We start from the raw sequence: 25,004 nt of genomic DNA, 5'->3' as shown, positions 1-25,004 counted from the left end.
CCTGACGCACAGATCTCTGTCGCGCGATTATCTCCTGCGTCTATCTTCCTAATCAGTTCTGCTTCTGCTATCTAGAAGCACTTTACGTGTAACTACGTAAAAGAGAAGAGGCTCTGTGGTGGCCCGGCGACGCCCGGTATCACCTTTTTTGGCGGGTACCTGATTGTCCATTCGCAAGTTTCTGAATGGGCTGAACAAACGCGCCCCGGAAAGGGGCAGCTCGGCAGCAAGTAGGAGATCTCTATTGCATAATGGTTTCTTAGGAATGCAATGCAGGGATCGACTTGGCAAGGTACATTAAGCAGCAATGACAGCTAATCATACACAAAGGATTGTAAACGCACCATGTAGGGCTCAAAATGCAAACACTGAAACATATGGAACTCGAAAGGCACCCAACGCGTCTACTCGTCGTCTGAGATTTCAAACACAGAGCGCTTGTCCTCATCTTCATCGTCCTCATCTAGCTCTACATATTTCGGTGCTGCAGTTCTCGCAGCCCGCTGAGGTCGCGCAGCCTGACTTGCAGTAGAGGCGAAGTCGTCCTCCCTGTCCGATTCGGCCTTTTTCGGCTTGGCCGCCGGTTTCTTTGTCGCCGCTGTTTTTCTGGGTGCAGTCGGCGCCTTGTCGAAGAAATCGTTGATAGAGCTATTTGTGGCAGTCTTCGGCTTCTTCGGAGCGGGCTTGATATACATGCTGTCATCATCCTCGACATCCGATCTAAATTGGATTAGCACCGCTCGGCGTACGACAATAGGATACGTACGATCCACGCTTCACGGCCGCCTTGCCTTTACCTTTGCCAACAGCCCTCGCAGCGACGGGGGAAGAGTCCACGTCCATGAGACTATCATCGGAAATCTCCTCAGCCTTAGGCGGTGGTGCAGTGGGCTTGGCTACGGCGGGCTTAGGCGCGGCAGGCTTGCGAGGCTTGGATGGAGCTTTTGCTGGGATAAAGTCATCATCCGAGTGGTCGTCTGCGCGCTTCTTGCCCTTGCCAACGGACTTTCGGGTCCGGATAGTTGCGCCCTGCTTTCCCTTCTTCTTGCGGTTCTCATTGTTCTGCATTGCAACATCATCCTCGAGCAGATTCTCCCACTTCTCGAGGAACACGTCGAGATCGTTATTCCAGATATCTTGCGGACTCTGTTTGAGGAGTGCCTTAAGCTCACCTTCCTTCCTCTCGCAGTCCAGCAACAGCCGGTTTATCTAGGGAGGAAATAAGTACCAGACAGCGGGGACCAAGAGATTAGAACACACCCTTTCTTGCGTCAGGCTGTAGATAGCCATGCCAAGCAAATAGTCAAAATCGGTGACGCTGCCGGGCTCTTCTTCTTCGACGACGTCCTCCGTCTCCCCCTCTTCCTTTGCTTTAGAAACTTTGGGGAATGGCTTCAACTCCTTTTTTCGAAGTTCGGCCACAATGTCGACCTTCTTCCTGTTCGATATAACCAATTCACGATCAATAATCATCTTCACGAAGCGAGCTTGATTGTTAAGTTTCTCCAGTTCCACCATCAATTGATCAGCGAGGTAATCCTGTCACAAAGTCAGCCCGCGATGGCAGGAATCGGAAGGTACATTATCGAACTTTTCGCTTTTGATAAAACTTCAGACGGAGCGGACAGAAGTCCTCAATCAGATCTTCGGGAGAATTGAATTTTCTCATCTTCCCGTCGGCATCAAAACACATCATGTTCGTGGTGGAGATTGCTTCCAGGAGTTTGAAATACTTCTCCAGTCCTTCTGCTTCGGCCTTCTGCATCTCGGTTCCCGAGAGCTGAACAGTGAATCGGATATGTCTGGTGGTATGGTATTCCTTGTAGTCCTGCGGAAACTGTTAGTGACGCTGACGGTGTCACTGGGCTACACCGACCTTGATGGTGGCGGCTGTCTTGTCGTCGCCCATGATCCATGATTCTAGCATTTCCTTGTACTTCTGGGTCCATCGACCAATAGGAAGCTCAGTGATTTCGACGTTATAGTCGTCGACTTTCTTGATTATGCCGTGACATACAAACTTGCCCTCGCTGACTTTTTCGAACGATCCCTGCATGGAATGTGAGGATACAAGAATTATTACGAACACCCACGGCATACCAAGAAATTTCTGTACCAGGGCGACATTGGTTCCAGAGGCTCATGTCTCATATAACGGCGAATGTTGGCTACGATGTCGACGGGGTTGAAGCTAGGTATGTTCGTACTCCAACCTATTCTGAATAAGAACATATACCAAGGTCAGTTGACTCACGCACCTGTTCCGATTCCAGAGCTACCATTTACAAGAACCATAGGGATGATGGGGAGGTAGAACTCTGGCTCGATGCGTTTTCCATCCTCCATCAGATAGGTGAGAATATTGTCATCGGCGGAATGGAAGACAGAACGAGTGATAGCCATCAAGTTAGTGTTAAGATAACGGGCGGCTGCAGCGTCTTCGCCGCCCTGTGCTTATTTCAGCGAGACGAACAATTTGACCCAAGTTGGAACACACCATCGAACGACTACCGAAGCCTCCGGATGGAATGAGCAAGTTCAAGTTATTCGCACCAACGAAGTTCTGGGCCATGCCAATGATGGTGGAATGGAGACTCTGTTCACCATGATGATACGCCGTATGTTCCCCAATATACCCAGCCAATTGTGCGACCTATGAGGTATTTCGTCATCTATCCTAAACTCATACCAAAGAACATACCTTAATTTCATTCTTCAGATTGCGCTTGAAGACACCAAAGAGGACCTTTCGGTGACCAGGCTTGAGACCGTCACACATGGAAGGAATGGAGCGAATATTGTCGGCCATGGAGAATAGAATGAGCTCCTTGTTGATGAAGTCGTCGTAAGTAATCTCGTCCACGCTGTGGTCCATGTACGTTCCAGGCTGCAAAGAAGTGTCAGATCAAGGTCAGGCAGGGTGTGACTTCTGCATGTTAACGCACCTTAAAGTTTCTGAGCCAGTCTTTTCGCGCTTCAACTTTCTTCTTGCTGAAAGCCATGTCGATCAGCTCCCGCTCACCCTCTTGTGTTGGATGGAAGGGTATCAAGTGAGTCTCCATATTTCCGAAATATTCCATGCCGTCCTCAGGCCCACTTGTCCCCAGACCCTTGAAGTACTTTGGGTCTTCATAAAGATGTTTGTCGTGTTTATGCTGTTCTGCCCATTCTTCATACTCGGGCATAGTGAAAAAGGTCGTGCGTTTGCGGGTGCGTTTATGCGTGACACGGACAATTGGCGTGATAAACTCGACCAAGAAGCCAGGAATTTTCAGCAGGGACGGGTAGAAGTGGTCGAGGAAGTTGATAATAAGGCCCTTGATGTGCGAGCCGTCGAAATCCTGTAACACAAAAGTCCGTTATGTCTGTGCTCAACGAAGCAGACCACGAAAGCCTACCTGATCAGTCATGATCATTATGCTACCATATCTGAGGCTGTCGACAGAATCATACACCTTATTGTGTTGGAGCCCCATGATCTTCTTGATGGCTTGGATTTCAGCGTTTTTCATGATCTGCTCATGGTTCGCTTCTCGGACATTGAGAAGCTTACCACGAAGCGGAAAGATACCAAAATTGTCACGGCCCACAACAGCCAGACCAGCTTCGGCGAGCGTCTTTGCAGAGTCTCCTTCGCAAAGAATCAGAGAACACTTGGAGGCGTTCCGACCACCCGCATTGTTTGCGTCAACGAGCTTGGCCATACCGACCAGCCTAGAGCGCTTAGTACCGTCCGTCTTCTTGTGAGCTTGATCTGCCTTGAACTTGGCATACTCGAGGACATTCTCGACGATTCCAGACTTTGCGACTGGTCACAGTTCAGTATATGTGCAACGAGGACAAATATATACCTTACCTTTCTTCATGAATTCATCGGTGATTGTGGGCCTGCTTCCAAAGCTGGTAGACTTCAGCGTCAGTGTGTCCTTCGTCTGACTATCGAACGCTGCGTTCTCCACCAGACAGTTGACAAAGAGCCACATATGGTTTCTGATTTGGAACGGCTTGACTGGTGCGCTCTTGTTCTTCTTCTGGATTGCCGTGAGAAGTTTGTTCGAGATTTGGCTCGCGATCGTTTCTACATGTGTTCCACCCTTGATGGTGGAGATGGAGTTTGCGAAGGAGACTTGCTGGAACTGGCCGTCGGACACGACAAACCCGACCTCCCACCTCGGGTTGAGCTGCTCGTAGACGACGGTCTGCTTTGGCTGTGCTGTGGCGCCGGACTCGACATTTGCTTCAGCGACCGAGTTGAGGTACAGGTCAATATACTGCTTGAAGTTTTTGATCCTGAGCCGTTCGTCGTTCAGGAATACCTTGACGTCCTTGATAGTACCGGCGAGATCGTAAACGCGTTTGCAGAGTAAGGCGTAGGTATCGTCGTCGATCTCAGTCATTCCGAATCGGGCAAGATCAGGAGTGAACGAGACTTTGGTCCATCCATCGGACTTGCTGTAATTCGTTATGGATGGCTTGCCGCAGATGGACATGTTGTCTTTCCACATCTGTTTGTACTTCTTGCCGTTCTTAGAGTCCGCCGTCTCTACAGTGAACTCGTGCGAGTAGATGTTGGCGAGCTTAGCTCCGAAGCCATTGCGACCACCGGTCAGCTTCTTTTCGGTGTCGTCGTAGTTCGAGCCGGAGAAGAGGTTGCCAAAGATAAGCTGAGGGATGTACATGTTTTCCTTGGTGTGCATCTCAACTGGGATACCGGCACCGTTGTTGTATACGCTGATGGACTTCTTCTCGCGATCGATGACAACTTTGAGAGTATCCATGGCAGCTTCGTTCACCTGTGCGCATCGATCGCGTGAGCATTGTCGACCATGTATGCAACAAGCGCACGTACCTTATGATCTGCTGCATTGACCAGAATCTCATCCACAATCTTGAAGAAGCCCGGCACGAATTTGGTACTCCTATAGACACGTGAGTTGTCACTCATGAACACATCATGATTGTACGCACCTGTTTACCATCCTCTTCGTCTCAGGATCCAACACCCATATGAGGTCTGTTTTCCTCTCGACGCTTCCGATATACGAATCTGGCCTCTTGAGGACGTGTTCGACGGCATCCAGCTGTTTCAAGTGGTCAGAAGGGCCTCCTCATGTAAAGGCTGTTGACGCACCCTCTCATAGATCTCTGACGCGTTCTTCTTCTGCTTTGGCTTGGGTGCTGACACGGAAGGCATATCGTCCTCGATAGGATCAGGCGGGCCGAAGTCAAACTCTTCATCCATCACTATACTGTCCATTTGGTTTTCGTCTATCGGATGGAGCGGTTCTTTCTTCTTCTTGGGTGCTGCTTTCGGCTTGGTGGCAGACTTGGGTTTGGAACTGTCTACTTTTGGCTTTGGAGCTGCTTTGGGCTTAGGCGCTGCCTTAGGCGCTGTTTTCTACTCCCTGGGTAAGCATCTATCTTCGTAAAGAAACTCTACACACCTTCTTCGCAGCAGGCACAAAGTCACTCTCATCTCCGTCATCCAGAGTCACGTCCATGTCGAACTCGTCATCGGAAGCCATTGTCTTCAATGCGAAAGCTGTTGCCGCACGAGCGTAAGAGCGCGTCTGAAGCAGCGGTTTAATCGAAGTGGGAGTTGCGCGTTGCCTGCAGGTGGTATGGGGTAGACTGTAGTGAGGGAATGTGGGATGGTGGTGGTACGGAATAAGGTGAAGTGCTTGCCAACCTGGGCGCGTCCTGAGCATCGCGTGTTCTATTATGAACCTAGGGCAAGTCACGTGCACACGAAACGAGCTATGGGGACCGTGAAAATTGAAGGCGTGTCACGTTAGTCAGCGTGGATAAAACGAGTAACCGGTATACCTCAGTTTGGGATGAACACTCGCAAGATAAGAACTCGTCAGGCCATTTAGAAGAACATAAGAATCATGAACTCGATATTCTATTTTTGAAGTTCGAGATTACCAGTACTGTAACACATGGCTCACGCGTCGCCTCGCAACCGAACACGCATTCCTCTCTCTTCTGCTCAATATGCTTGTCTTGAACCTTCTTCACAGAGTCAATTGTCTAGAAGACACGGTGATGAGGTGATATACAGCTGATGGGGACATTTTTGACCGGCTTGTCATCTTGGACAGTGCAAGGACGATAACGATGCTTGCGACCTTTCGGTTGGGGAACTGTTTTCTACTGATGAAGAACCTGTTATTCATTTTCGCTGGTTGCTACACGCGCTTCGACGAGTCGCTGGCACATACAGCATACAGGCACACATTCTATCGCCCAGTATGCTTCGCAGAAGCGCTTGCTGGCCGGGCTGTTTCAAGTATAACTCGGTCACTTATGCAGCAATCGGTTTCATGCCTATCTGGCCTATATAGCCTTGGGGAGAACATGCCTGCGGATCCCCGTCAGCAGATCTCTGCTCTGCTCAAGGCGGCACTCCCCTATCATGCTCGCTGGGTTCCTCCTTCTTGCGGTGCCTTGGGCCGCTTTCGCTCTCCCCTCTCCCTCCATCGCCGTGAAGCGCACTCATGAGCGCCGCTCTGTCCTTCCCCACCAATGGGAGGAGCACAGCGATGCACACCCCGACATGCGTGTGCCTTTGCGTATTGCCCTGACCCAGTCGAACCTCGATGTCGCCTACGACGAGCTCCTCAAGGTATCCGACCCCGAGTCGCCCGACTTCGCCAACCATTGGACCGCTAAGCAGATCGCCCAGTTTTTTGCTCCATCGAAGGAAACTGTTGACACCGTCATTGCTTGGCTGGAAGACGAAGGCATCGACCGTTCCCGCGTCAAGCAAACGGATTCCCTGGGGTGGCTCCAAGTTGCCAATCTCTCCGTCACCGAAGCTGAGACGCTCCTTGATACCAAGTACAGAATCTACAAGCACGCCTCCGGTGCTCCTCATCTCGGCTGCGGTTCCTACTCTGTTCCCGAACATGTATCCAAGCACATCGACTTCATTACCCCTACTGTGCATTTCGATTCCCCAGTTAATGCCCATCGCCAGGAAAAGCGAAAGCGTGACGTTGAGCCAGGTATTGCGAAGACGATCGGCCAGCCACGGATCGGAACGACGCCAAAGCAAGGCGCCTCCCTCAGCGTCCCTAACATCATCACCGAACTGGAGCAGTGTGGGAGCCAAATCACCCCAATTTGTTTGCAGTCGTTGTACAAGATGCCATTCGACCTGCAGTTAGCGACCTCCAAAAACTCGTATGGTATCGTCGAGTACACCCCGCAGTCGTACCTCGCGACCGACCTCGACATGTTCTTCAAGCAGTTCCTCGCCAAGGCCGTTGGGCAACGTCCGACTTTGGACAGTATCGATGGCGGTGAACCCCAGACGGAGTTGGAAGGCTTTGGCTACAATGGAGAGTCGGACCTCGACCTCCAGTACGCGATGGCGCTTGTTTATCCGCTCAACCCAACACTTTTCCAAGCTGGAGACATCGTCGAGGGCGCCTCGTTCAACAACTTCCTTGATGCTATCGATGGCACGTACTGCACCTACGAGGGTGGCGACGATCCGACTCAGGATGGTGTTTACCCTGATCCAAACGGCGGCGGTAGGTGAAGTTTGTACGCCGCTTCATCCTGGTACTAACTGAAACAAGGATACGAGGGAACCGAGAACTGCGGGACATACGCCCCGACATACGTCCTCTCGACCTCTTATGCCTACAACGAGGCGGATCTGACCCCGTTGTGAGTACCTTTGGCTACAGCTGATCCTGGCAGCTGACCTATCCCTGGTCAGCTATGAACAAAGGCAATGCTCTGAGTACGCCAAGTTGGGCCTCCAAGGTGTGACCGTCCTCTACAGCAGCGGTGACAACGGTGTCGCCGGTAATGACGGACAGTGCCTGACGGCCAACGGGACCTACTCTGCAAGCGGGACTCGGTTCAATCCTTCTTTCCCCGGCACATGCCCGTATATTACTTCGGTCGGCGCTACGCAAATCAAGCCGAATGGGACCGTGTTCGAGGCGGAAGAGGCATGCGAGACGGTGATCTACTCCGGTGGCGGGTTCTCCAACGTCTTCCCGATGCCTTCGTATCAAGCCTCGGCGGTCAACTCGTACTTCGAGAAGTATCCACCCCCCTACACAGCAGCACAGTACAACAATTCTCGCACGGTGCGGGGCTTCCCGGATATCTCTGCTAACGGCGCGAACTACGTTATCGCAATTGATGGTGAGTTTGACCTTGTGTACGGCACATCTTGCTCCTCTCCAACGGTCGGCTCGGTCATTACTCTGGTCAATGATGCCCGTTTGGCGGCCGGCAAGAAGCCTGTCGGTTTCCTCAACCCGACGTTGTATGCGAACCCGTGGATGTTGAACGACATCACGACGGGCGGGAACCAGGGATGTGGGACAGCGGGATTCACCTCTGTGCCGGGCTGGGATCCTGTGACTGGCTTGGGGACACCGGATTATGGGCTTTTGGTTGCTAAATACCTCACGCTTCCTTGATCGCTCACTAGTTGACAACTGACAGTTGGGTTCAAACAGCGGACGATTCGTGACATGGATCCGTATGGGTGTATGTACAATGACAATGCAAAGAACATTAGACAGTGTTTGGGATGCGTAGGTGTGAAATGTGCTATATCCCATGCTAGGTTGTGAGGTGTGTGGTCGGAGGAGAGCGGGTGTGGTGGGATGGGGATAGTACTGATAAAGGTACGTGTAAAAGGGGGATTGTAAAGGAACGGAGATTGCCGAAGTGGGTGAAATGGCTACGTCATCGAAAGTGAGAGTGATTTCCTAAAAAGGAAATTGAACGAGTGACACGTTCGATTCCTTGAGGGTGTTGTGAGGGAGAGATATATAAACCCACCACACTTGCCCACTTGACTGTTCACCTCTCTCTCTCTCCCCTCCATGGCAACACTTCGACACCATAGGCTTATCATCGCCAGCATATTTCTCCCCGACACCGTATCTCTCTCTTCAACCGCCATCACACAGGCGCCCATTCCACAACAAGCGAATCTCATTCGAAACGCTAGCACAACAGTTCTCCCTCTCATACGCGTAGGAGGCACAACTCCTGCCCCTGAACAAGCGCAGAAGAGGCTGAGATTCGAAGAGTCTACCGTCAGTTTGTTGCAGGATCTCACCGTGCGTCCATCTCCAACACTCTCTCTTTGACCTCCACTCACACCATACATCTACAGTCCAAGAGCAGTTCTCCTCTCGCAACACCAGGATTCGAAGCCAACACAAACCCGTTCGCAGGTGGGTTCTCAAGTCTCCAGGAAACGCTCGGCAACATCCTCCCGGTGAAGAAGGATGAGAAACGCAAACCCCGCAGACAGCCCTCCTCGCACGGCCTCAGCAGGTCTCAGACACGCAAGTCCGTTCGTCGCTCGTCTTCCGTCTCACATCCTACCACCCCGCTCGTACGGAACGCCCGCATGCAGGCATTTGACATCCTCCACAATCCGCACGGAAACGTAGGCCTTCAGAATGCCGTACACAGCGTCAGTGCGCCGGACGGACCGTTGCAGGAAAAGCTCTGGGTCGGCATACTCGGCACCGCGACCGACGGGTTTGACGACGAGCTCAAGGGGGAAGTTGATCTGCGCATGCGTGAGGAGAGCGAGAGTGCCGTTGTCTGGCTCGGAGACGACGAGTTTGATAAGTACTATCACGAGTTTTGCAAGCGGGTGAGTCCCTCCTTCCTTTGTTCACACACGCGCTGACTGCTCCCAGGTCCTCTGGCCAAGCTTGCACTACGCCGTCCCAGATGCACCGAGGACAAAAGTGTTCTATTCCTCCACATCGTATGCACAGTATAAAGCCGTGAACCAAAAGTTTGCCGAAGTGATCGTGAGCAACTACAAGCCTGGCGATATTAGTGCGTTCCTTCCCTTGTTCTGCGACGCGCACTAACAATCCCAGTATGGATAAATGACTACCACCTGTTCCTCGTCCCCCAGCTCGTGCGTGCTCAACTCCCAGACGCACCCATAGGCTACTTCCATCACGTCGCCTTCCCCTCATCCGAGATCTTCCGCTGCCTCTCCGTGCGCGAAGAGCTCCTCCGCGGCATACTTGGTGCCGACCTCGTCGGTTTCCAGACCCACAACTTTGCCCGCCATTTCCGGCAGACCGTCACCCGGATTCTGCAAGCTGAGGGCGTGCCAAAAGGCATCCAGCTCGACGGCGCCCACTTTGTCGATGTCTCCGTCTTTCCTATCGGTATTGATGTCAAAGCCTTCGAGGAGAAAAAGCGCGATCCAGAAGTGCTCGAGTACTGCTCCATGCTTGCTGAGCGCTATGCAGGCTTGAAACTTATCGTCGGCAGGGACAAGCTCGACTTTGTCTCCGGTGTCAGACAGAAACTCCTTGCCTTCGAAGAGTTCCTCGACAAGCACCCCGAGTGGCAGGGAAAGGTCGTACTTATCCAAGTCGCCCTCAGCACGACAGAAGAAAATGAGCAGGAAGGCCACGTATCGGAGATCGTCACCCGTATCAGCAGCCGCTTCTCAACTTTGACATATCAACCCGTCGTCTTCCTCCACACCGAGGAGCTCACGTTCTCCCAATACTTGGCGCTCTGTACCATGGCGGACGTGTTCCTTGTCACCAGTCTGAGGGAGGGAATGGCCCTCCGCTCGCATGAGTTTGTCGAGTGCCAGACAGAGCGTAAACGACCTCTAGTCTTGAGCGAGGTGTGTCACTTTCCTCGCCTCCGCTCACGCCCTTGCTAATACTCCGCAGTTCACAGGCACATACAGCTACAGCGGATTCCGCTCCTGTATCGCTATCAATCCCTGGGACTACCGCGAATCCGCGCGTGCGATCTACACAGCGCTCACGATGCCTGACTCGGAAGCCGCTTCCCGTTGGGAGGACCTGCACAAACACGTGATCACCCAGACCGCCCAGAGCTGGGCCACCTCCCTCGTCTCCCGGTGCGAGAGAGTGCATGAGGAGCACCGACGCAGGCCTGTTGAGTCCATCCCAGAGCTGAACGTGGCGCAAGTCAGAGGGGCGTACAACATCGCCCGAGACAGGCTGATCCTGCTCGACCTGGAAGGGACGTTGTGGCACGTCTCCAATGCGTACCTTATCCATACCGAGGGCTTTTCCCCGCCCAAAGAGATGCTCGAGCTGTTGGAAAAGGTCACGCGCGATGAGAGGAACAGGGTGTACGTGCTCAGTGGGAGGGGCACAGCAGATTTGGAGGCTATCGGGAATCGCGTGCCTCGCTTGGGCCTATGGTACGTCCCCGCATTCCCCGCGTACCTGAGCGACCAGAACTAACGAACTCACAGCGCGGAAAACGGCTGTTTCGTCCGTCCTCCCGGAGAGAAACAGTGGAGGGATATGGTCCCTGGGTTTAACAAGGACTGGCAGGGACCCTGTGTGGAGATCTTGCAATATGTGAGTTGGATTGCTTTACGTTTCAGAGGGGAGTGCTGATTGATTGCGTTGAATTAATTTTATGTAACTTGGTGCTCTTCCCGATCTTATGGTGACGGTTATGCTCGATGTTGTCTCCCCGTCTATGGACACCGCCCTCCCTTGTCCATCGCCCACCACCTCCCCCCCTCCGCCTGTCACCCATGCCGGCCTGCTCCACGGGTATGCCTACCGTTCCTCGCGATATACATCGCCATCGTTGTTCTCTACCTCCATCATGCCGGCTCGCTCGGTCGTCGGCCCATCCTCATCCCCCCCACTAATCTTGACGCCCCATTGTCCGCTCGTTCACCAACGCATGCGCATCGTCGTCGCTCCCCTGGATGTCCATCTTTTGTTGCCGAACACCCATATACACATTCGCATCCTTATGCTGCCGTGCGCTCTCGTTTGTGCTGGCTCTCCTCCCTCGTTGGCTTTCCCAGTTCGCCGAACGCACCCCACACAGCTTCATAGAGAAACGCGGCGCGTCTGTACTCTGGCGTTACTACACTGGTGACCTGTCCGATACAGCGGCCCTCCAGTGGGCGCGTCGTCAATCGGCCGAGGCTCAGAACCACATCTTCGACAGCCTCGGTGAAAGATTCGGTCTACGCATCATCCCCGGCGCAACGGCCTTCCTCGTTTTGCCCAAGAACGTGAGCCGCAGCACCGCCGTCGGGTCTATCCTACATATTGGCGAAGACGATCTATCCGCGCCTCTTCCACAAGGGGAAAGCCTGCCCATGTCCCCCGACCTGGAGGAAGAAGAGGAACACTTTGATTTCATTCTCGTCGTGAGCGGGGACGAGAGGCTTATTCAGTGAGTTCTCAGGTTTCGCAACGCATGGGATGTTGATTGATTAATTAACCTTGTAGACGGCTGAATGGGCTTAGACATGTTGAGTCTGTGTCAACGAGCTTAAAGGGGAGTGATGCCAAGTGGAGATTGTCAAGTGAAGAAGAGACGTACTCAGCTCTTCAGGAGATCGTCCGTCTTTGACCTGGAACAAGTCCGTCATCTCTGATACTCCACCCAAATGCATGTTCCTCCACAAATAGAAGCAGCGCTCTCAGTTCAAATGAACCTACTGTATAGGGAAAGGATTGTATTACAAGCACAGACGATACAACGTCTGGAAATTGACGCCTTGATGGCATTGTCATTTGTGGTCACTCATTCTGGACCGGCGTGACCGTGTCCTTCCACCTCACTGGTGCGATTTCATCTAAGACTGTCCCTCCCTCATTCCTTGAACGGAGCCGCAGTTTACCGGACGCACTTATGAAGCGAGTAGTGCGGGCTGGTGCTTTATCGAACGTGTGAGACTCTGTTGGACCTCTCGGAATATGAAAAGAATTCACCTGCAGCTCATCACATTCTCATATCCCATTGCGAGTGTTAGTGACGACTGATAATACGGCACAAGTGTCCCTCGCTCATCCGAATACGCTTCACATCCGCTTTGTTGCCGTCCAAAACTGTGTTACTGCCAGGGTCAAGACGTTAGAACTGTCCCTCCATCCAAGCAGTGCACCCACCATAAGTGAACTTCAACAGCGTGTCCGGTTGCGCTGCATATACACTGTCGATGCTTTTCCGGGAAGTGTGATCGACGTGAAACCCGAGCAGCTCAGCAAGCTCGAGTACTTCAAGCACTGAGAGTTGCAGGTCCGCATGGGTGCCCCATTTCAGCGCTGTGGTGATGAGCGGCTGCAGGGGGAATGGGATAAGGAGTGAACGCACGTCCGAGGTTGACCCACAGTCCTCTAGGCTTCAACAGCCTATGGATGTTTGCCAGGAAGTCAATCACGCTCTGGCTCATGTCGATGAAAAAGAGGGTCACGACAGCATCAAACACCCCTGTTTCGTGTTCAAACACATCTAGGAAGTCCCCCTCCACCAGCTTGACGTCTACGTTAGGTCGATGGTCGGGGAAGGTGATACGCGAAAAGCGCGCGTTGGGAAGTGCTTGGTGTGTCCATTTCGTGCTGAAGGGGTGTAGCGAATGCGTGTGTAGTGACGGAGTGAGGGAGCTGTTGACTAGAAGACGATAGGTGACGATGGAGCCGTAATCGAGCTCATTGGCGGTAACGTCGAATCCTGTCAAATATCCAACATCAGTCTACAAATCTACAGCGTGGCTAAGCTTGCTCACCCAGATCAGCAATGTCACTCGCCAACCTGCCCATCCCGCTCCCTGGTACGAGCACCCGCTTCCCGCCACTGCTCAATCCATTCGCTTGGGGACCGAAGAAGTGTGAGAGCGCCTCGAGCACAGGAGGGAATACGGCATCCCTCTCCGGCTTTCCTTGTGCGGACCAATCCCTCGACAAGTGCCCGAACGAGAGGTCCACCAAATGGTAGTCCGCGTCCTCCTCTTCCCCGATCTCGCTTTCCCCCACCTTGTACACGTCCCTCGCATGTCTTGCCACCTCAGTCGCAAACTTGGCATTCACCGCTATTCCCTTGCGTGCAGCATCAAAGTGTTTGTCGTACCCCAGCTTCTGAGATAGGGCGATCTTCGTGGGTGACTGCCGGAGGTAGCGAGACTCTTTCTTGAAGATGACGTCCAGGGCAAGGTGGTGGTAGTTTTCGTAGCTGTTGATGGTATTTGCGAGCCCCGGGGGAAGATGGGAGAGGTGTTTGATGGTCTTGACCGCCAGCTCATCAGACGCGTTTGACTCGCCGACAAGGGGTCGTAGCGGAGGGTGACGATCGGAGGCCAGAGGGGATATGAGGGCTTCATGCAAAGCATCAGCCCGTTCAGAGAGTCGAGATAATATTGGATGGAGTTGTAGGAGGTTGGAGGAGCACTGAAGGGCGAAGTAACAGAAGAGGAAGGTGGTCAGGACAAGAGGGAGACAACGGGTGAGGTAGAGAGAGCTGCGCATCGTCTCTGATTGCTTTGACGGCTGAGCAGCCTGTATGGGATCACATATTAATAAAGCGACAAACAACATGTATGAACTTACTTTGGGTGAAATCAAGAGTAATGTGCCTCGTCCACAGTCAGGCTGAGCTCGACGTTATATCCTTATCGTAAGAGGTTGAGCTCTCGCGAACATTCGGTATTGCGAGCACTCCGCAGTGCATAGACATCACAATTAATCACAATAATTCTTGGTATCTCTCCATGATATGAGCCCGACGAAGCGAAGTAGTAGAAGAAGATGGAGGACGCTGACTCGAGTCCAAGCATGGTAAGGAAATGTACCCGAACAAGTCGGCGTTCAGGGCATCACTAGTCAACGTGCTGTCTTGATCTGGATATTTAGGTTGCATCACCCGGGAAAGTTACACAAAAGAAAATAGATCGAGTGTTGTACAACATGGCGGGTCATCGTTGATCCATGCGAAAACAACAAAATGAGTAGGGCTGCCAGGTGTGAACTAATGTCTTTCCAGACAGCCCGACATAGCGTGGTAGGGCTGCCAACAATTGATCAAAGAGCACAACGATAGGTTAGGACAATGACAGGTTCAGACAATGGCACTCGTCTAACTATGCCTTCAACAGCATGAACTCCGTCGCCTTGACCGACAAGGGAAAACGGCAACTTTTATCACAGTCGACAAGGAGCGCGCAGATCTAGTTCATCTATTTAGACGCGACCCATTGCACATCTGCTTGTGGCAGCTAAACACAGTCCGTAAAAACATGGTGAGATACATTTGCTTCAGGCGGGTGCCACTCACAGTCTCTCAGACTATCAAGATAGGACTCGCCTTCTATCATAGGGGCCTAAACGACCACGGGGTGGCAACAAGTTTCCGCTGGAGCATTGTTGCGCAAGACTCTAGGGCCCCCGATACATATCCTTTCCAGGAGAATCAAGTAGACGACAGCTCAGGACGGTGGGAGACGAATCACCTCAGCGAGATCACGCTGTCGGCGAGTGTGGCCTATGCGGGGTGCATCCTCGTGAGCTCGTCGCTCGATTTCGAGGTGCCTGAATTCGACGAGCTCATCCAACAGTATGGTCTTCACATGGATCCACATATCTTACCCCCAGGTTACGAATTCAGCTGCGCATGGTGGGCGATTGGAGTGCTGATATATCTTCACGAAAACGACTTCATCAACCTTCCTTCTCATGAAGAACCTTTGGAACTGTACAGTAGATTTTTAGCTAGAGCGCATTTCCTACTGATACAACGGCTGCATGCGATCCGGCATGGTGTTACTGTACAGGACAATGCACCAGTGGTGCAATTGTAGATGTGAATACATACAGATAGATTTTAGAAGAAAAGGGACGAGCCTCGGAGCTTCTGCCGACCTCCGGCAAGTGGACATAGTAACAAATGACTCCGTTTGCTTCACAGCCACTCATAGTTGCCGGGGTCATAGCGACAAGTTATAAGAACAATATTTTGTCTCGACAATCCGCAAGAATGCTTTTTAGGGAAACGTACAAGCCCCCTCGTTGCATCAGTGAGTTCAGTGCCAGGACCCGAGCGAAGGAAATGGAGGAGGGATGTGCAGAGGGCGCTCATGAAGACAATCCTTTTGACGACTTTGGCATAAGAGTCATTACTGATCCGGCTGAAGCGTTACACGTGTTCTATCAGCCTCCCGTTCACATTCCGGAAGATATTTCGCCAGATTTTGATGAAGTCGCTCTGCTGCCGGAGCTACGTGACGAAGATATAGATAAACTGACGGATGTGAAGATTCTATCCGCCACAGACAACGGCAATGTCGCCTATAAGGCTTCACTGGAGGGAAAACAAGTCTTTATTAAAGCAGTAATGTCACCGCTCGATAGACATGTCGGACTTGCTCATAGAAAGACAGTATCCGCCGCCCAATGATGAAGAGGTCACTGGTGAAGACAGGTTCTGCACTGAGCGAGCCGTCTACGCAGCGTTTCGGCACGCTTACGAAACCAATCCAGAATCCCTTCCTCGTTGTTACGGCTGGCGTCAGAATATCCCCCCTGACAGCATGTTAGGCAACTTAGTGGCGGGATATGCCATCCTGGTCACAGAGTTCGTGGATGGGGCATCCCTGGCGGGGATGCCAATTTCCAAAGAGCTCAAGTACGCGGCACTCCGCGCCATGATCGACGTGCTTGCTGCAGGTGTGGTTCACCTGGACATCAAACCCGAACACTTTGTCATCCGCCCCGTACCTGGTACTCACGTAGTGGTGATCGATTTCGATTGTGCGATGTATGGCCCAGCTGCTGAACGATGGTTGGGTATCAGCATTCAGCAAACCTGGAATATGATGTCCAATGTCGAACAATACGGTATGTTTACCTTGAATGGAGAAGTTTCCCGCTCTGACCTTACATCTACAGACTGTTGAAGTCATTTCTGGGCCCTCGCTCGTTCATCGTCTCGACAAATACAGGACAGATTGTTTCCTGGCCTTCCTTTCCTGGTAACGACCACCTATCTATGTTGTTGAGACTGCAAGCTATGTACAAATTGCCTCGCAACTTTCATTCGCAACTTTCTCCAGATATCACAAATAAAGAGATTTGACTGGATTCTATTATCTTGTTACGTTAACAGTATTTGACTGCGCTCCAGACTTTCGAGGCGAGAAGCATCGGTAAATTAAGCTGTCCACATGGCCAGGCAAACAGGAATGGCTCCCCATCTGAGCAACATGCGAGTACCTAAGGCCATCCATTGAACTGTATCTGTGGTCAGCTCCCGCAAGACAATGTGTCTGCGTTTGACATAACGTAGATCACCGGTTCGCGGGTCAACCCAGTTTGTAGGTCACTTTCCCTGACCTCGCTCATGTAAAATTGCGATAACACTGCAAATTCAATGTTATTTCTCAAACTGTGGGCACAGAGGGTGCGCTGTCAATAGTAGCTGCTGCTGGACAGTTTCGAGCATTGTGACCAGCAGTTCTACAGATTCTGCAGAGGCGCGGACCAGTTCTCCGGCGCTTTGGCTGTCCCTCTCCTACACCTTCCTCCTGTCCATCTGGTACAACAACTCGCATTTCGACCAGAAGCTGGCTGGCCATCTCGCCTGTGAGTGGTCCAGAATCTTGGAGTCGCTTTCGCTTTGTTCGTCGTCGCTTTCGCTTTGTCCGTCGTCGCTTTCGCTTTGTCCGTCGTCGCTTTGAAAGAGTCTCATTTGCTTGTCAAAGTGCGCTGACCTCACGGGTGAGGAGTGTGAGCTGATGGGTCATAGCAACTGCCGCCTTTGCCAAGTGATCAACTGAGTTCAAAATCGATGTTGGAGAGCTGCTGTGGTGTCTGGAGATGCGATCCTTGATGAGAGTGGACTGGGAGAGTGCTTCATGAGCGGTCTTGGGCGTCTGAGAGACCCAGGGTTGGGCTGGCGAGTCGGAGATCACCGGAGACGTTGGCGTTCGCAGACGCACATCCAGCTTTGAAATCACTATATCTGGGTCGAATGGCACTAGTCCAGCACCACGGAATCCGCTCTTGATGTTTTGGGTTGTGAATACTTTATCAAATGCCGCTCGAAATGCTGGGAAAAACTCGTCCTTGGTGACATGGGTGATGCTGGCTTGGATGAGATGTGAGATTTGTGCGCCATATGCTTTCTTTAAAGGACCGAAAAGGCTGACATCGAGAGGCTGGGTGAGATGAGAGGAGTGTGCTGGTAAACAGATTGGAATGATGTCGTTGCATTTGCAATAGTCATTGAATTCAGCATTGACATGACTCTCATGTCCGTCGAGCACCAGCATCCGCCAGCGACCTGTTTGACGAATTCGGGTATGCTGATCAAAGTGTCGAATCCATTCTAGACCGGTAGCATTGTCTGTCCAGCCAGTTTCAGTGGTTTTGACAACCCAATTTGCTGGAATGGCGCCGCTTGTGTACCAGGGGGCAAGATGATACCGGCCGGCAACACAGAGAAATGGGGGGACGATGTGACCGTCTGCTGCAATGCAACAGATGGCCGTTGCCCATTCTCGATTGCCCGACTGGATAGCCTTTGGTCTGGCAGTCCGCTCAGAGCGTGTCACAACCATGGCAGCTCGGATCATTCCCATGGCAAAGCCAGTTTCGTCGAAGTTGTAGAAATCGATGTCTTGGATGCCATACTTTGCTTGCATATTGGCAACAAGGCGGAACCAGGCACCCAGAGTCTCCGGATCTTCTTTCAGGGCTCGCTGGTGGTCATATGGGTGAGAAAAGCGGGTTTGCAGCTCTGGTCGTCGAGCAATGAAGCGGTCGGTCCAGTTTTGTCCAACACCTCTCCCCGTCCGCTTGCCCAGCAGGAGATCAGCCATATCTCGCACATCTGCTCTCCGGGGCGAAAACCCTCTGGCATCCAGTGCCAGTATGTACTGGACAAGCGCCTCCTCTTCTGCAACGGTCAGATTTGCCAGCTTGCTCCGTCTATCTGCCTGGGAAGCTGTTCCTCCCATCCTGCGCTGCAGCGTCGTATTGGGCACGTTGTACAGTTTTGCAGCATGACGAATGGACAATTCTGGGTTGGTTCGGATTGCCTGGATCGCCAGCAGCACTCTACGCTCTCTTGAAGCAGATGACATTATTTTAAGCAAGATATGGTGTAAAGAAAATTTTTCGCAATAGTAACGACAAAAGTGACCCAGGGACTGGGTTGACCCGCGAACCGGTGATCTACGTTACCTGTATGAGCGTCGATCTTCGGCTTGCTACCTCAGAGGCACCACCATTCGTCGCCTGCAGCTGGCTGACAGAGGATGAACAGTGCGAGAGGTGCTGTCACAAGTTGTGGTGAATTTAGTAGAACTGGAAGGGAGTTTGCATTCAGACCGTGCCGCATTGATATGGGTCGTGACACGAGTACGGCCACTTGTCCTTGCCGCCCCGCAACCTTGATAAGTACGTGGAGATGCTGATCCGTGCAAATAAACCCAAACCGGCTCCCTCGTCGAGAAGAAGGCGGGACCTGCGGGTGTTGGGGAGGGCCTCTTTGCCGCATGTAGTAAGCGGTCTGTAGGATGGCCATAACGTTGGGCAGAACATTCACTTGTTCTGAACCGTCGTAACGAAACTTCCAAGAAGGCTTGTTTCTCCAGCGAGGCGGTTGCTATGCCAGGGAAACAAAGTCTGGGCCAATCGTTGGGGCGGATGTTGGGGCGGAACGAGAAGCTGAGCGGGCGGGGGCATCACACCATCTCCAAGTCTATAACCGAGGAGGTCCGGTTTGTGAGGGGGTGAGGTGTTACGCAGTGCCTTGTCCCAGTGAGGGAGATAGAACCCGGCATGACATTGATCGACTGTGATAGATACCTTGGAGAAGGGCGCCGGAATAGCGGATGGTACCTCGCCGTGCACTGTTCCGGGAGCAAAATGGTTTCTCAGCAGCCTAAGCGCAGCTCGTACACGTGGCAAAAAGTCCCTCTGAAGAGCAATGTGAATGTCTCCCTCGTCAGAGCATGCAGGAAGCGGGTCTGGTTCCAGCGGCCCGTTCCACAGAGACGTGACTGGGATGGCAGCCAGCCAAGGGGCCAGTTCGACCACAAATTGGTCGAAACATGCTGAATTGCCGTAAATGAGTTGCGGAGCGGTTTGAAGCCAGAGGTTATTTGTAGTGGAACTGCCACGTTTGCTGTGCAGTGTAGAATCGACTATGTCCTCTCCACGAGCGCACAAGAAGTCTAAAAGACTGTGTGGGTTGGCTATCGGTGGACCACCGGGCATCCCGACTCGGGATCTAGGTGGCCAGAGAGGAGGCCAGGATTGGAGTGTCACTGGGGGTTCCGCCTGCTGTGGTGTTACCCAAAATGTGGAAACGGTTGCTTGTTGGGCCATCGTCTGTCATAGGGAGATTGGTTGAGGTAGAGGACTCAGAGTGTGCTGCCAGCAAGGACCTTTAAGAGATTGCCTCCCCAAACGGAGTATAGACGAGAAAAGTAGTGTCACGTCTCAGCCTCCATATGATCCAACTTGCTCCCGGTCTAAGCACAGCCTTAACCGCCAGCACGACAAATATTGTTTGAGACGGGAGAACCAATGGCACGACAATAGCTCGTTACGTGTATTGGAAACAAATTAATATATGTTGAACAATAAACTATGCACATGCAAAGCCCGCCTGATCGACCTTTGTGTGTGTGCCGCGAGAGAAACACCGGTGTGATGGCGGACGACGTCCAGTGCCGCATTGTAGTCGCGTTTTCACGACATCATGGTCGTCCAACAGTACTAGTTACCAGCCTGAGGACAACACCTCAGCACAAGCAGAAATCCGGTCGCAATGATGGTTGCAGACGGCCCGACGTCGGGCAACCGTATGTCCCTCCGTTTCCAGCAATGTTTCAGGATCTTCTGGAATGCAGACTTGGCTCGAGGTGGCTTGAAAAGTTGCATCAATTCTTCATATCCCGCGAACAGCTTTGGGACAGGCTGACGAGATGGAAGGCTGAAACTGCAGAGTAGCCGAATAATTTGAAATCGTGCCATCAGTCTTGAGAAAGAGGGGAGGGATGACAGAGGAGACGATAAGTCCCTTCAGACAGCCGAAACGATTTTCAGGCCGTGCTCCCTTTTGGGTCCTGCCGGTCCGTTTTCTGCAGTTTATCTTTCCCACATGGCGGGTTGGGTGGATCGACCCGCGTCGGAAAGAGATAGAGGTACCGCACTCAGAGAGTTGCGATGATACTTTCCTTCATCCGCGCACATGTAGTTGGTCCTCCTGCAATCTTGCAATACATGGACCTTCCAATGAGTACCGCTATTGTCACACACATATGTCTATATCCACAGTTCTATATTACCCACCACCGTAGTCGAAAAATGCCATATTATCCAGAGCTGCCTATTCTACTGCCATCCAATGCAGGCGAACGAGACAAGAACCCTGCCTCACATCCACCCATACGTGATCTTCCCGTCGATGATGGCCGCGTTGACCTTCGTCATCAGGATTTCTCCTTGCGGCACTTTGATGATATCTCGGTCAAGCAGAACCAGATCAACACGCTTCCCGACCTTGATCGACCCTAGCTCTTTCTCCTGGAACGCCACATAGGCTGCGCCGAGCGTCATCCTGTGCAGCGCTTCTTGCCGCGTGAGGTTTTGCTCCGGAAACCTATGACCTCAAGGTTGGTAAAGAATAAAAAGGCGAGGCGCGCTACATAGCAGGCCTGAGGCTCATGAGGGGATGTGCCGTCAGGCCGGAGTCGTGATACGGCGGCGTAAACCCCAAGCAAGGGATTGATACCTTCCACTGGGAAGTCCGATCCTCTCGCTAACTTTGCGCTGCTGTCAAACAGCGTACGCCATGCGTAGGCACCTTTGACACGTTCAAAACCTTGTCAGGCAGTTAGCGACGCCTTGTAACAGAGGAAGGGGGCGAACTAAGCGCAATTTTGCGTAACCGACGTCCCGTGTGCTGTCACAACCAAGGTACGTTGAAGACGTGTACAAATACTAGGAACGTACGCATGGGTACGTTGCATACTGGCAATCACCTCCCAGCTTGCTGAAACGCTGAATGTCCTCTTGGGTTAAGCTTTGCGCATGTTCGATGCGCGGTTGACGATATGCCTGCTCTAAACCCCTCGATCCGCTCTCAAAAGCATTGGGTGCGGCGTTGTTTGCTCGATCCTACGTAGCAAAAGTAAGAAACGATCTTAAAAACTTCAGGTGAACTCACTTCTATACAATGGACACTCTTCGAGTGATATCGATGTGAGTACCCAATTTGATTTTCCAGAGTTCGCGTACTACTTGCCAGACCGATCAAACTTTTGTCAATACCAAGGGACATTTACATTCATCTTGACTCACATCTTCGATGAAACCCGTGATGAGAGTTGACATTGCTTCTGGAGTACTCAAAAGCAGCGGATTTTTTGTTCGGCTTGTCTAATGATCATGTAATTCTGGTCCAGGAAGTGCACATCATTGCTGACCTGAGAACAGCTCTAACATGACCACCCCAGCAATCCTACAGCTCGTACTTGGCTGTTAGATGTAAACTTAAAAAAGCCCGAAGGAACTTGCGTGCTGTCCATGAAGAATTTGTCGCTTCTTATGTCAAGACGGTTATCGGCAGATCCGAAGAGCTTCCCTTCCCAATACGCGTCACCGTCAATATGGGCCATTACAGCGACGCGTATCTGACGTCATCGTTGATATCACGGACAGGAATCATCTCCTTATCCGTCGTCAGAGATAATGCTAATCGAAATGCGGACGAAGCGCGCCTCGCGAAGAAATCGACGTAGTTCGGATATGTCGCCGCATCTTGGATATGTGTGAAGCCATGGTCAAGAGCGTCTCGCATGGCGGTTTTATCGTACGTGAACAGGTGTGCCTCGCCGTCAGGGGATCGCTTCGCAGCTGGATGACAATCGAGAGACGTTGACAAATTCTTGCAAGAAGAGGGCATACCGATGAGCTGCCTTGCAATTATCCACGAAAACGCTAGTCGGTTGCCCGCTTTCGTTCCGCACAATGAGGCCGCCGTCAACCGCTGGAGGCAGAGGGCTGAAAATCTCGAGAACTCGTGACGACACTCAAGATGATTGTACATCGATGCGATCAAGCAAGACTGGTCGTCCTTTCAGCACTGGAAACTCTCCATCCTCCCATAATGGCTGATTCCATCCTCCCGCTTGTATGCAAACGGATGTGCTGCAAATATCGGCCCAGTCTTATGCTTGTTCCGCCGCCGTTTTTAATCTCCTCTGCAAGCAGTCAGATACGCTGGAGGATCGAGGTAAATATCCGTGCGCCTTGAACCCACATCAGCGACGAACGATGGATCCACGACCATACATTCAAATGTTCGCCAATCCAGTTCTGCCGTGTAGATTTTGGTTGTTTGCGAGCATAGAACGAACGTTGCCGGAAGACAAGATTTAGGGGATTCCCATAGTATCAGCACATCAGCGATGATGACGCCGCTGACAAGAGCTGGAAAACGAGCTCGCAGGCTCAGGAAGTCGGGGCTTCATCGCTGTTTGGGAGGGAGTGTCCCGCTGAATGTGGCGTTCTTTCGTAGCGCATTTGGCAGCATCAAGCGCTCTTTGGCACGATCTGCAGCCATCTTTCACCTTCTGACCTCAAACATGAGTGAAATAGGAGGACAAGTTGTAGAGTCTTTCTTACCAGAATATTATGGACCTCGTCGACGAAGACGTCGGAGGCAACGATGAGGACGCGCATTCACGCGACGTCGACAGCCGATCCTAAGAGTGCCATTTCCTGCAGACGATCTCTCATATTCAATTGTACTGCTCAAATCTTGTCCTACAGTCAGGCAGAAGCAGCGTTCAGCGCTCGTCGCTGCCATCAACAGCCGTGACACACACGCCTGCAAGACTGAGGGCGTCCTCCGGCGCCCAAGGGTAGTTGGTGGGATACAAGTAGTCAAGTCATTTGGCGAGGATGGAGACCTGGTCCTCCCGTTTGCTCTGCGGGATAACGGCCATATACATACATACACTGATCTTCAAGGATGTAGCCGATGTATAGGTTCCCACTGCGAGGGTGCGCTTGTTGTTGTAGTCTTTCCAGCTCTCCTCCGGATCAGTTAGTCAGTTAGAGGGAGCATGAGGTCCGTATCGTGGGATGTACAACGCCATATTCGGGTATTGTACGTTCGGAGAGCACCAAAACTCTTGCTGTACGAACAGAGAACAGGAAAGCGACGAGTATGGTGATGGCTGAGAATTGGTCAACAAGAAACCTACGGAAAACAGAGTAGGCTATGCGCACGCTTGTGAATAGGAAGCAGTGGCTGTGCACCGGTTATCGCCGCGGAGTTGTCAGTCCTTGGCTTCTTAACCTCTCTCGTGTCTTCCTCGACCATGGCGATATATGTCATCACTCTACCCTCCCTTTCCCTCTTATACCCTTCTGTGTGCACCTAGCCCAGTCACATTGTCAGGGCTATATCTTTCCCATACCTCTGTCCATATCATGACCAACTCGATCGAACACAAACCCATCACAGCTCTCCTGGACTACTGCACCCAGCCACACTTCTACGTCAACCAACGAAGATGCGTTCAACGACCACAGCCAACTATATCGTCTAAGGAATACGCCCTGTAGATCCGAACAGCGATACAGGCTATAGTCAAGAAAGTAAATGACAGTGATGGAGAGCGTACAAGAGTAAAGTCAGTGCGTCCTTAGTCTTGCTCTCACCGCACTCCTCAACGCAGAACAGCCGCCTTCGATCTGATGCTCCAGACGCACCCATCCACCCCATGCACGCATCCCTTTTCCTCAACGACCGAGAGAGACGGTGTCGGGCGGGTTGTATGCGCTCTTGATGCGGTGCGATTTAGGTTAACAGTCCATCGTCCACCGTGCGTTTCTAGCCTCCTCGTGTGTCGAAATTAACCTAACGACCCGTATTCAGTCCTGCCGATACAACTCTTATGGACTCGTATACCAATACTACACTATGCCCGCTCAACTACCACAGCGAGCCAGCACATCCTCTCTGTCCTGCTGCCCCATCGCAGTGACGTACCCCTCCTCGTCATCTCGCCCTCTTTCCTTCTGTTGCGTCCGCATCTTCCTCTCGGAGAAGTGCCCCTACTCGCAAGGCAACAACTAGAAGGAAGCGCTCCCATTTCTCCATTTCACTTGGATTGCCAACCGTCCAAGACAAGGTCCCCCACCTTCTGCGTTCGCACCGAAACAACTCGA

General features: G+C 52.1%; 8 protein-coding genes across 8 annotated transcripts; 4 read left to right on the top strand and 4 right to left on the bottom strand.

The window, feature by feature from the left end:
• Positions 1-720: 720 nt before the first annotated feature.
• DACRYDRAFT_54567 (DNA topoisomerase II) lies at positions 721-5,525 on the bottom strand (the record flags this gene model as incomplete). Its single annotated transcript, XM_040775274.1, has 15 exons — positions 721-1,209; positions 1,261-1,539; positions 1,592-1,828; positions 1,877-2,050; positions 2,101-2,213; positions 2,259-2,448; positions 2,498-2,653; positions 2,702-2,887; positions 2,946-3,341; positions 3,399-3,808; positions 3,857-4,793; positions 4,850-4,919; positions 4,969-5,081; positions 5,132-5,398; positions 5,445-5,525. 15 exons carry the CDS (start codon positions 5,523-5,525, stop codon positions 721-723), a joined length of 4,098 nt encoding a protein of 1,365 aa, XP_040627326.1.
• Positions 5,526-6,418: 893 nt separating this feature from the next.
• DACRYDRAFT_54453 (subtilisin-like protein) lies at positions 6,419-8,450 on the top strand (the record flags this gene model as incomplete). Its single annotated transcript, XM_040775258.1, has 3 exons — positions 6,419-7,541; positions 7,590-7,680; positions 7,733-8,450. 3 exons carry the CDS (start codon positions 6,419-6,421, stop codon positions 8,448-8,450), a joined length of 1,932 nt encoding a protein of 643 aa, XP_040627325.1.
• A 947-nt stretch (positions 8,451-9,397) lies between these two features.
• Positions 9,398-12,217, top strand: DACRYDRAFT_54629 (glycosyltransferase family 20 protein; the record flags this gene model as incomplete). Its single annotated transcript, XM_040775276.1, has 6 exons — positions 9,398-9,649; positions 9,696-9,840; positions 9,885-10,657; positions 10,707-11,209; positions 11,264-11,372; positions 11,837-12,217. The coding sequence occupies 6 exons, from the start codon at positions 9,398-9,400 to the stop codon at positions 12,215-12,217; spliced, it is 2,163 nt and encodes a 720-aa protein (XP_040627324.1).
• A 319-nt stretch (positions 12,218-12,536) lies between these two features.
• On the bottom strand, positions 12,537-14,285 carry DACRYDRAFT_68588 (N2227-domain-containing protein; the record flags this gene model as incomplete). The annotated part of the gene is made up of 5 exons (XM_040775877.1): positions 12,537-12,700; positions 12,756-12,880; positions 12,933-13,088; positions 13,138-13,494; positions 13,568-14,285. The coding sequence occupies 4 exons, from the start codon at positions 14,283-14,285 to the stop codon at positions 12,846-12,848; spliced, it is 1,266 nt and encodes a 421-aa protein (XP_040627323.1). The 3' UTR covers positions 12,537-12,700; positions 12,756-12,845.
• A 663-nt stretch (positions 14,286-14,948) lies between these two features.
• DACRYDRAFT_23318 (uncharacterized protein) lies at positions 14,949-15,632 on the top strand. The gene is made up of 2 exons (XM_040773199.1): positions 14,949-15,055; positions 15,101-15,632. Exons 1-2 carry the CDS (start codon positions 15,053-15,055, stop codon positions 15,611-15,613), a joined length of 516 nt encoding a protein of 171 aa, XP_040627322.1. The 5' UTR covers positions 14,949-15,052; the 3' UTR covers positions 15,614-15,632.
• Positions 15,633-16,165: 533 nt separating this feature from the next.
• On the top strand, positions 16,166-16,708 carry DACRYDRAFT_16890 (uncharacterized protein; the record flags this gene model as incomplete). The annotated part of the gene is made up of 2 exons (XM_040771241.1): positions 16,166-16,649; positions 16,701-16,708. 2 exons carry the CDS (start codon positions 16,166-16,168, stop codon positions 16,706-16,708), a joined length of 492 nt encoding a protein of 163 aa, XP_040627321.1.
• A 2,647-nt stretch (positions 16,709-19,355) lies between these two features.
• Positions 19,356-20,144, bottom strand: DACRYDRAFT_109145 (uncharacterized protein; the record flags this gene model as incomplete). Its single annotated transcript, XM_040768823.1, has 1 exon — positions 19,356-20,144. The coding sequence occupies one exon, from the start codon at positions 20,142-20,144 to the stop codon at positions 19,356-19,358; it is 789 nt and encodes a 262-aa protein (XP_040627320.1).
• A 1,053-nt stretch (positions 20,145-21,197) lies between these two features.
• DACRYDRAFT_117391 (uncharacterized protein) lies at positions 21,198-22,623 on the bottom strand (the record flags this gene model as incomplete). The annotated part of the gene is made up of 5 exons (XM_040770373.1): positions 21,198-21,364; positions 21,424-21,645; positions 21,693-21,726; positions 21,777-21,941; positions 22,483-22,623. The coding sequence occupies 5 exons, from the start codon at positions 22,621-22,623 to the stop codon at positions 21,198-21,200; spliced, it is 729 nt and encodes a 242-aa protein (XP_040627319.1).
• Between the last annotated feature and the right edge of the window lie 2,381 nt (positions 22,624-25,004).

This window comes from Dacryopinax primogenitus (assembly GCF_000292625.1).
Source record: "Dacryopinax primogenitus strain DJM-731 SS1 chromosome Unknown DACRYscaffold_13, whole genome shotgun sequence".
Classification (NCBI taxonomy): domain Eukaryota; kingdom Fungi; phylum Basidiomycota; class Dacrymycetes; order Dacrymycetales; family Dacrymycetaceae; genus Dacryopinax; species Dacryopinax primogenitus.
The sequence above is the reverse complement of the archived record's forward strand: the minus strand, read 5'-3'. Positions and strand labels throughout refer to the sequence as shown.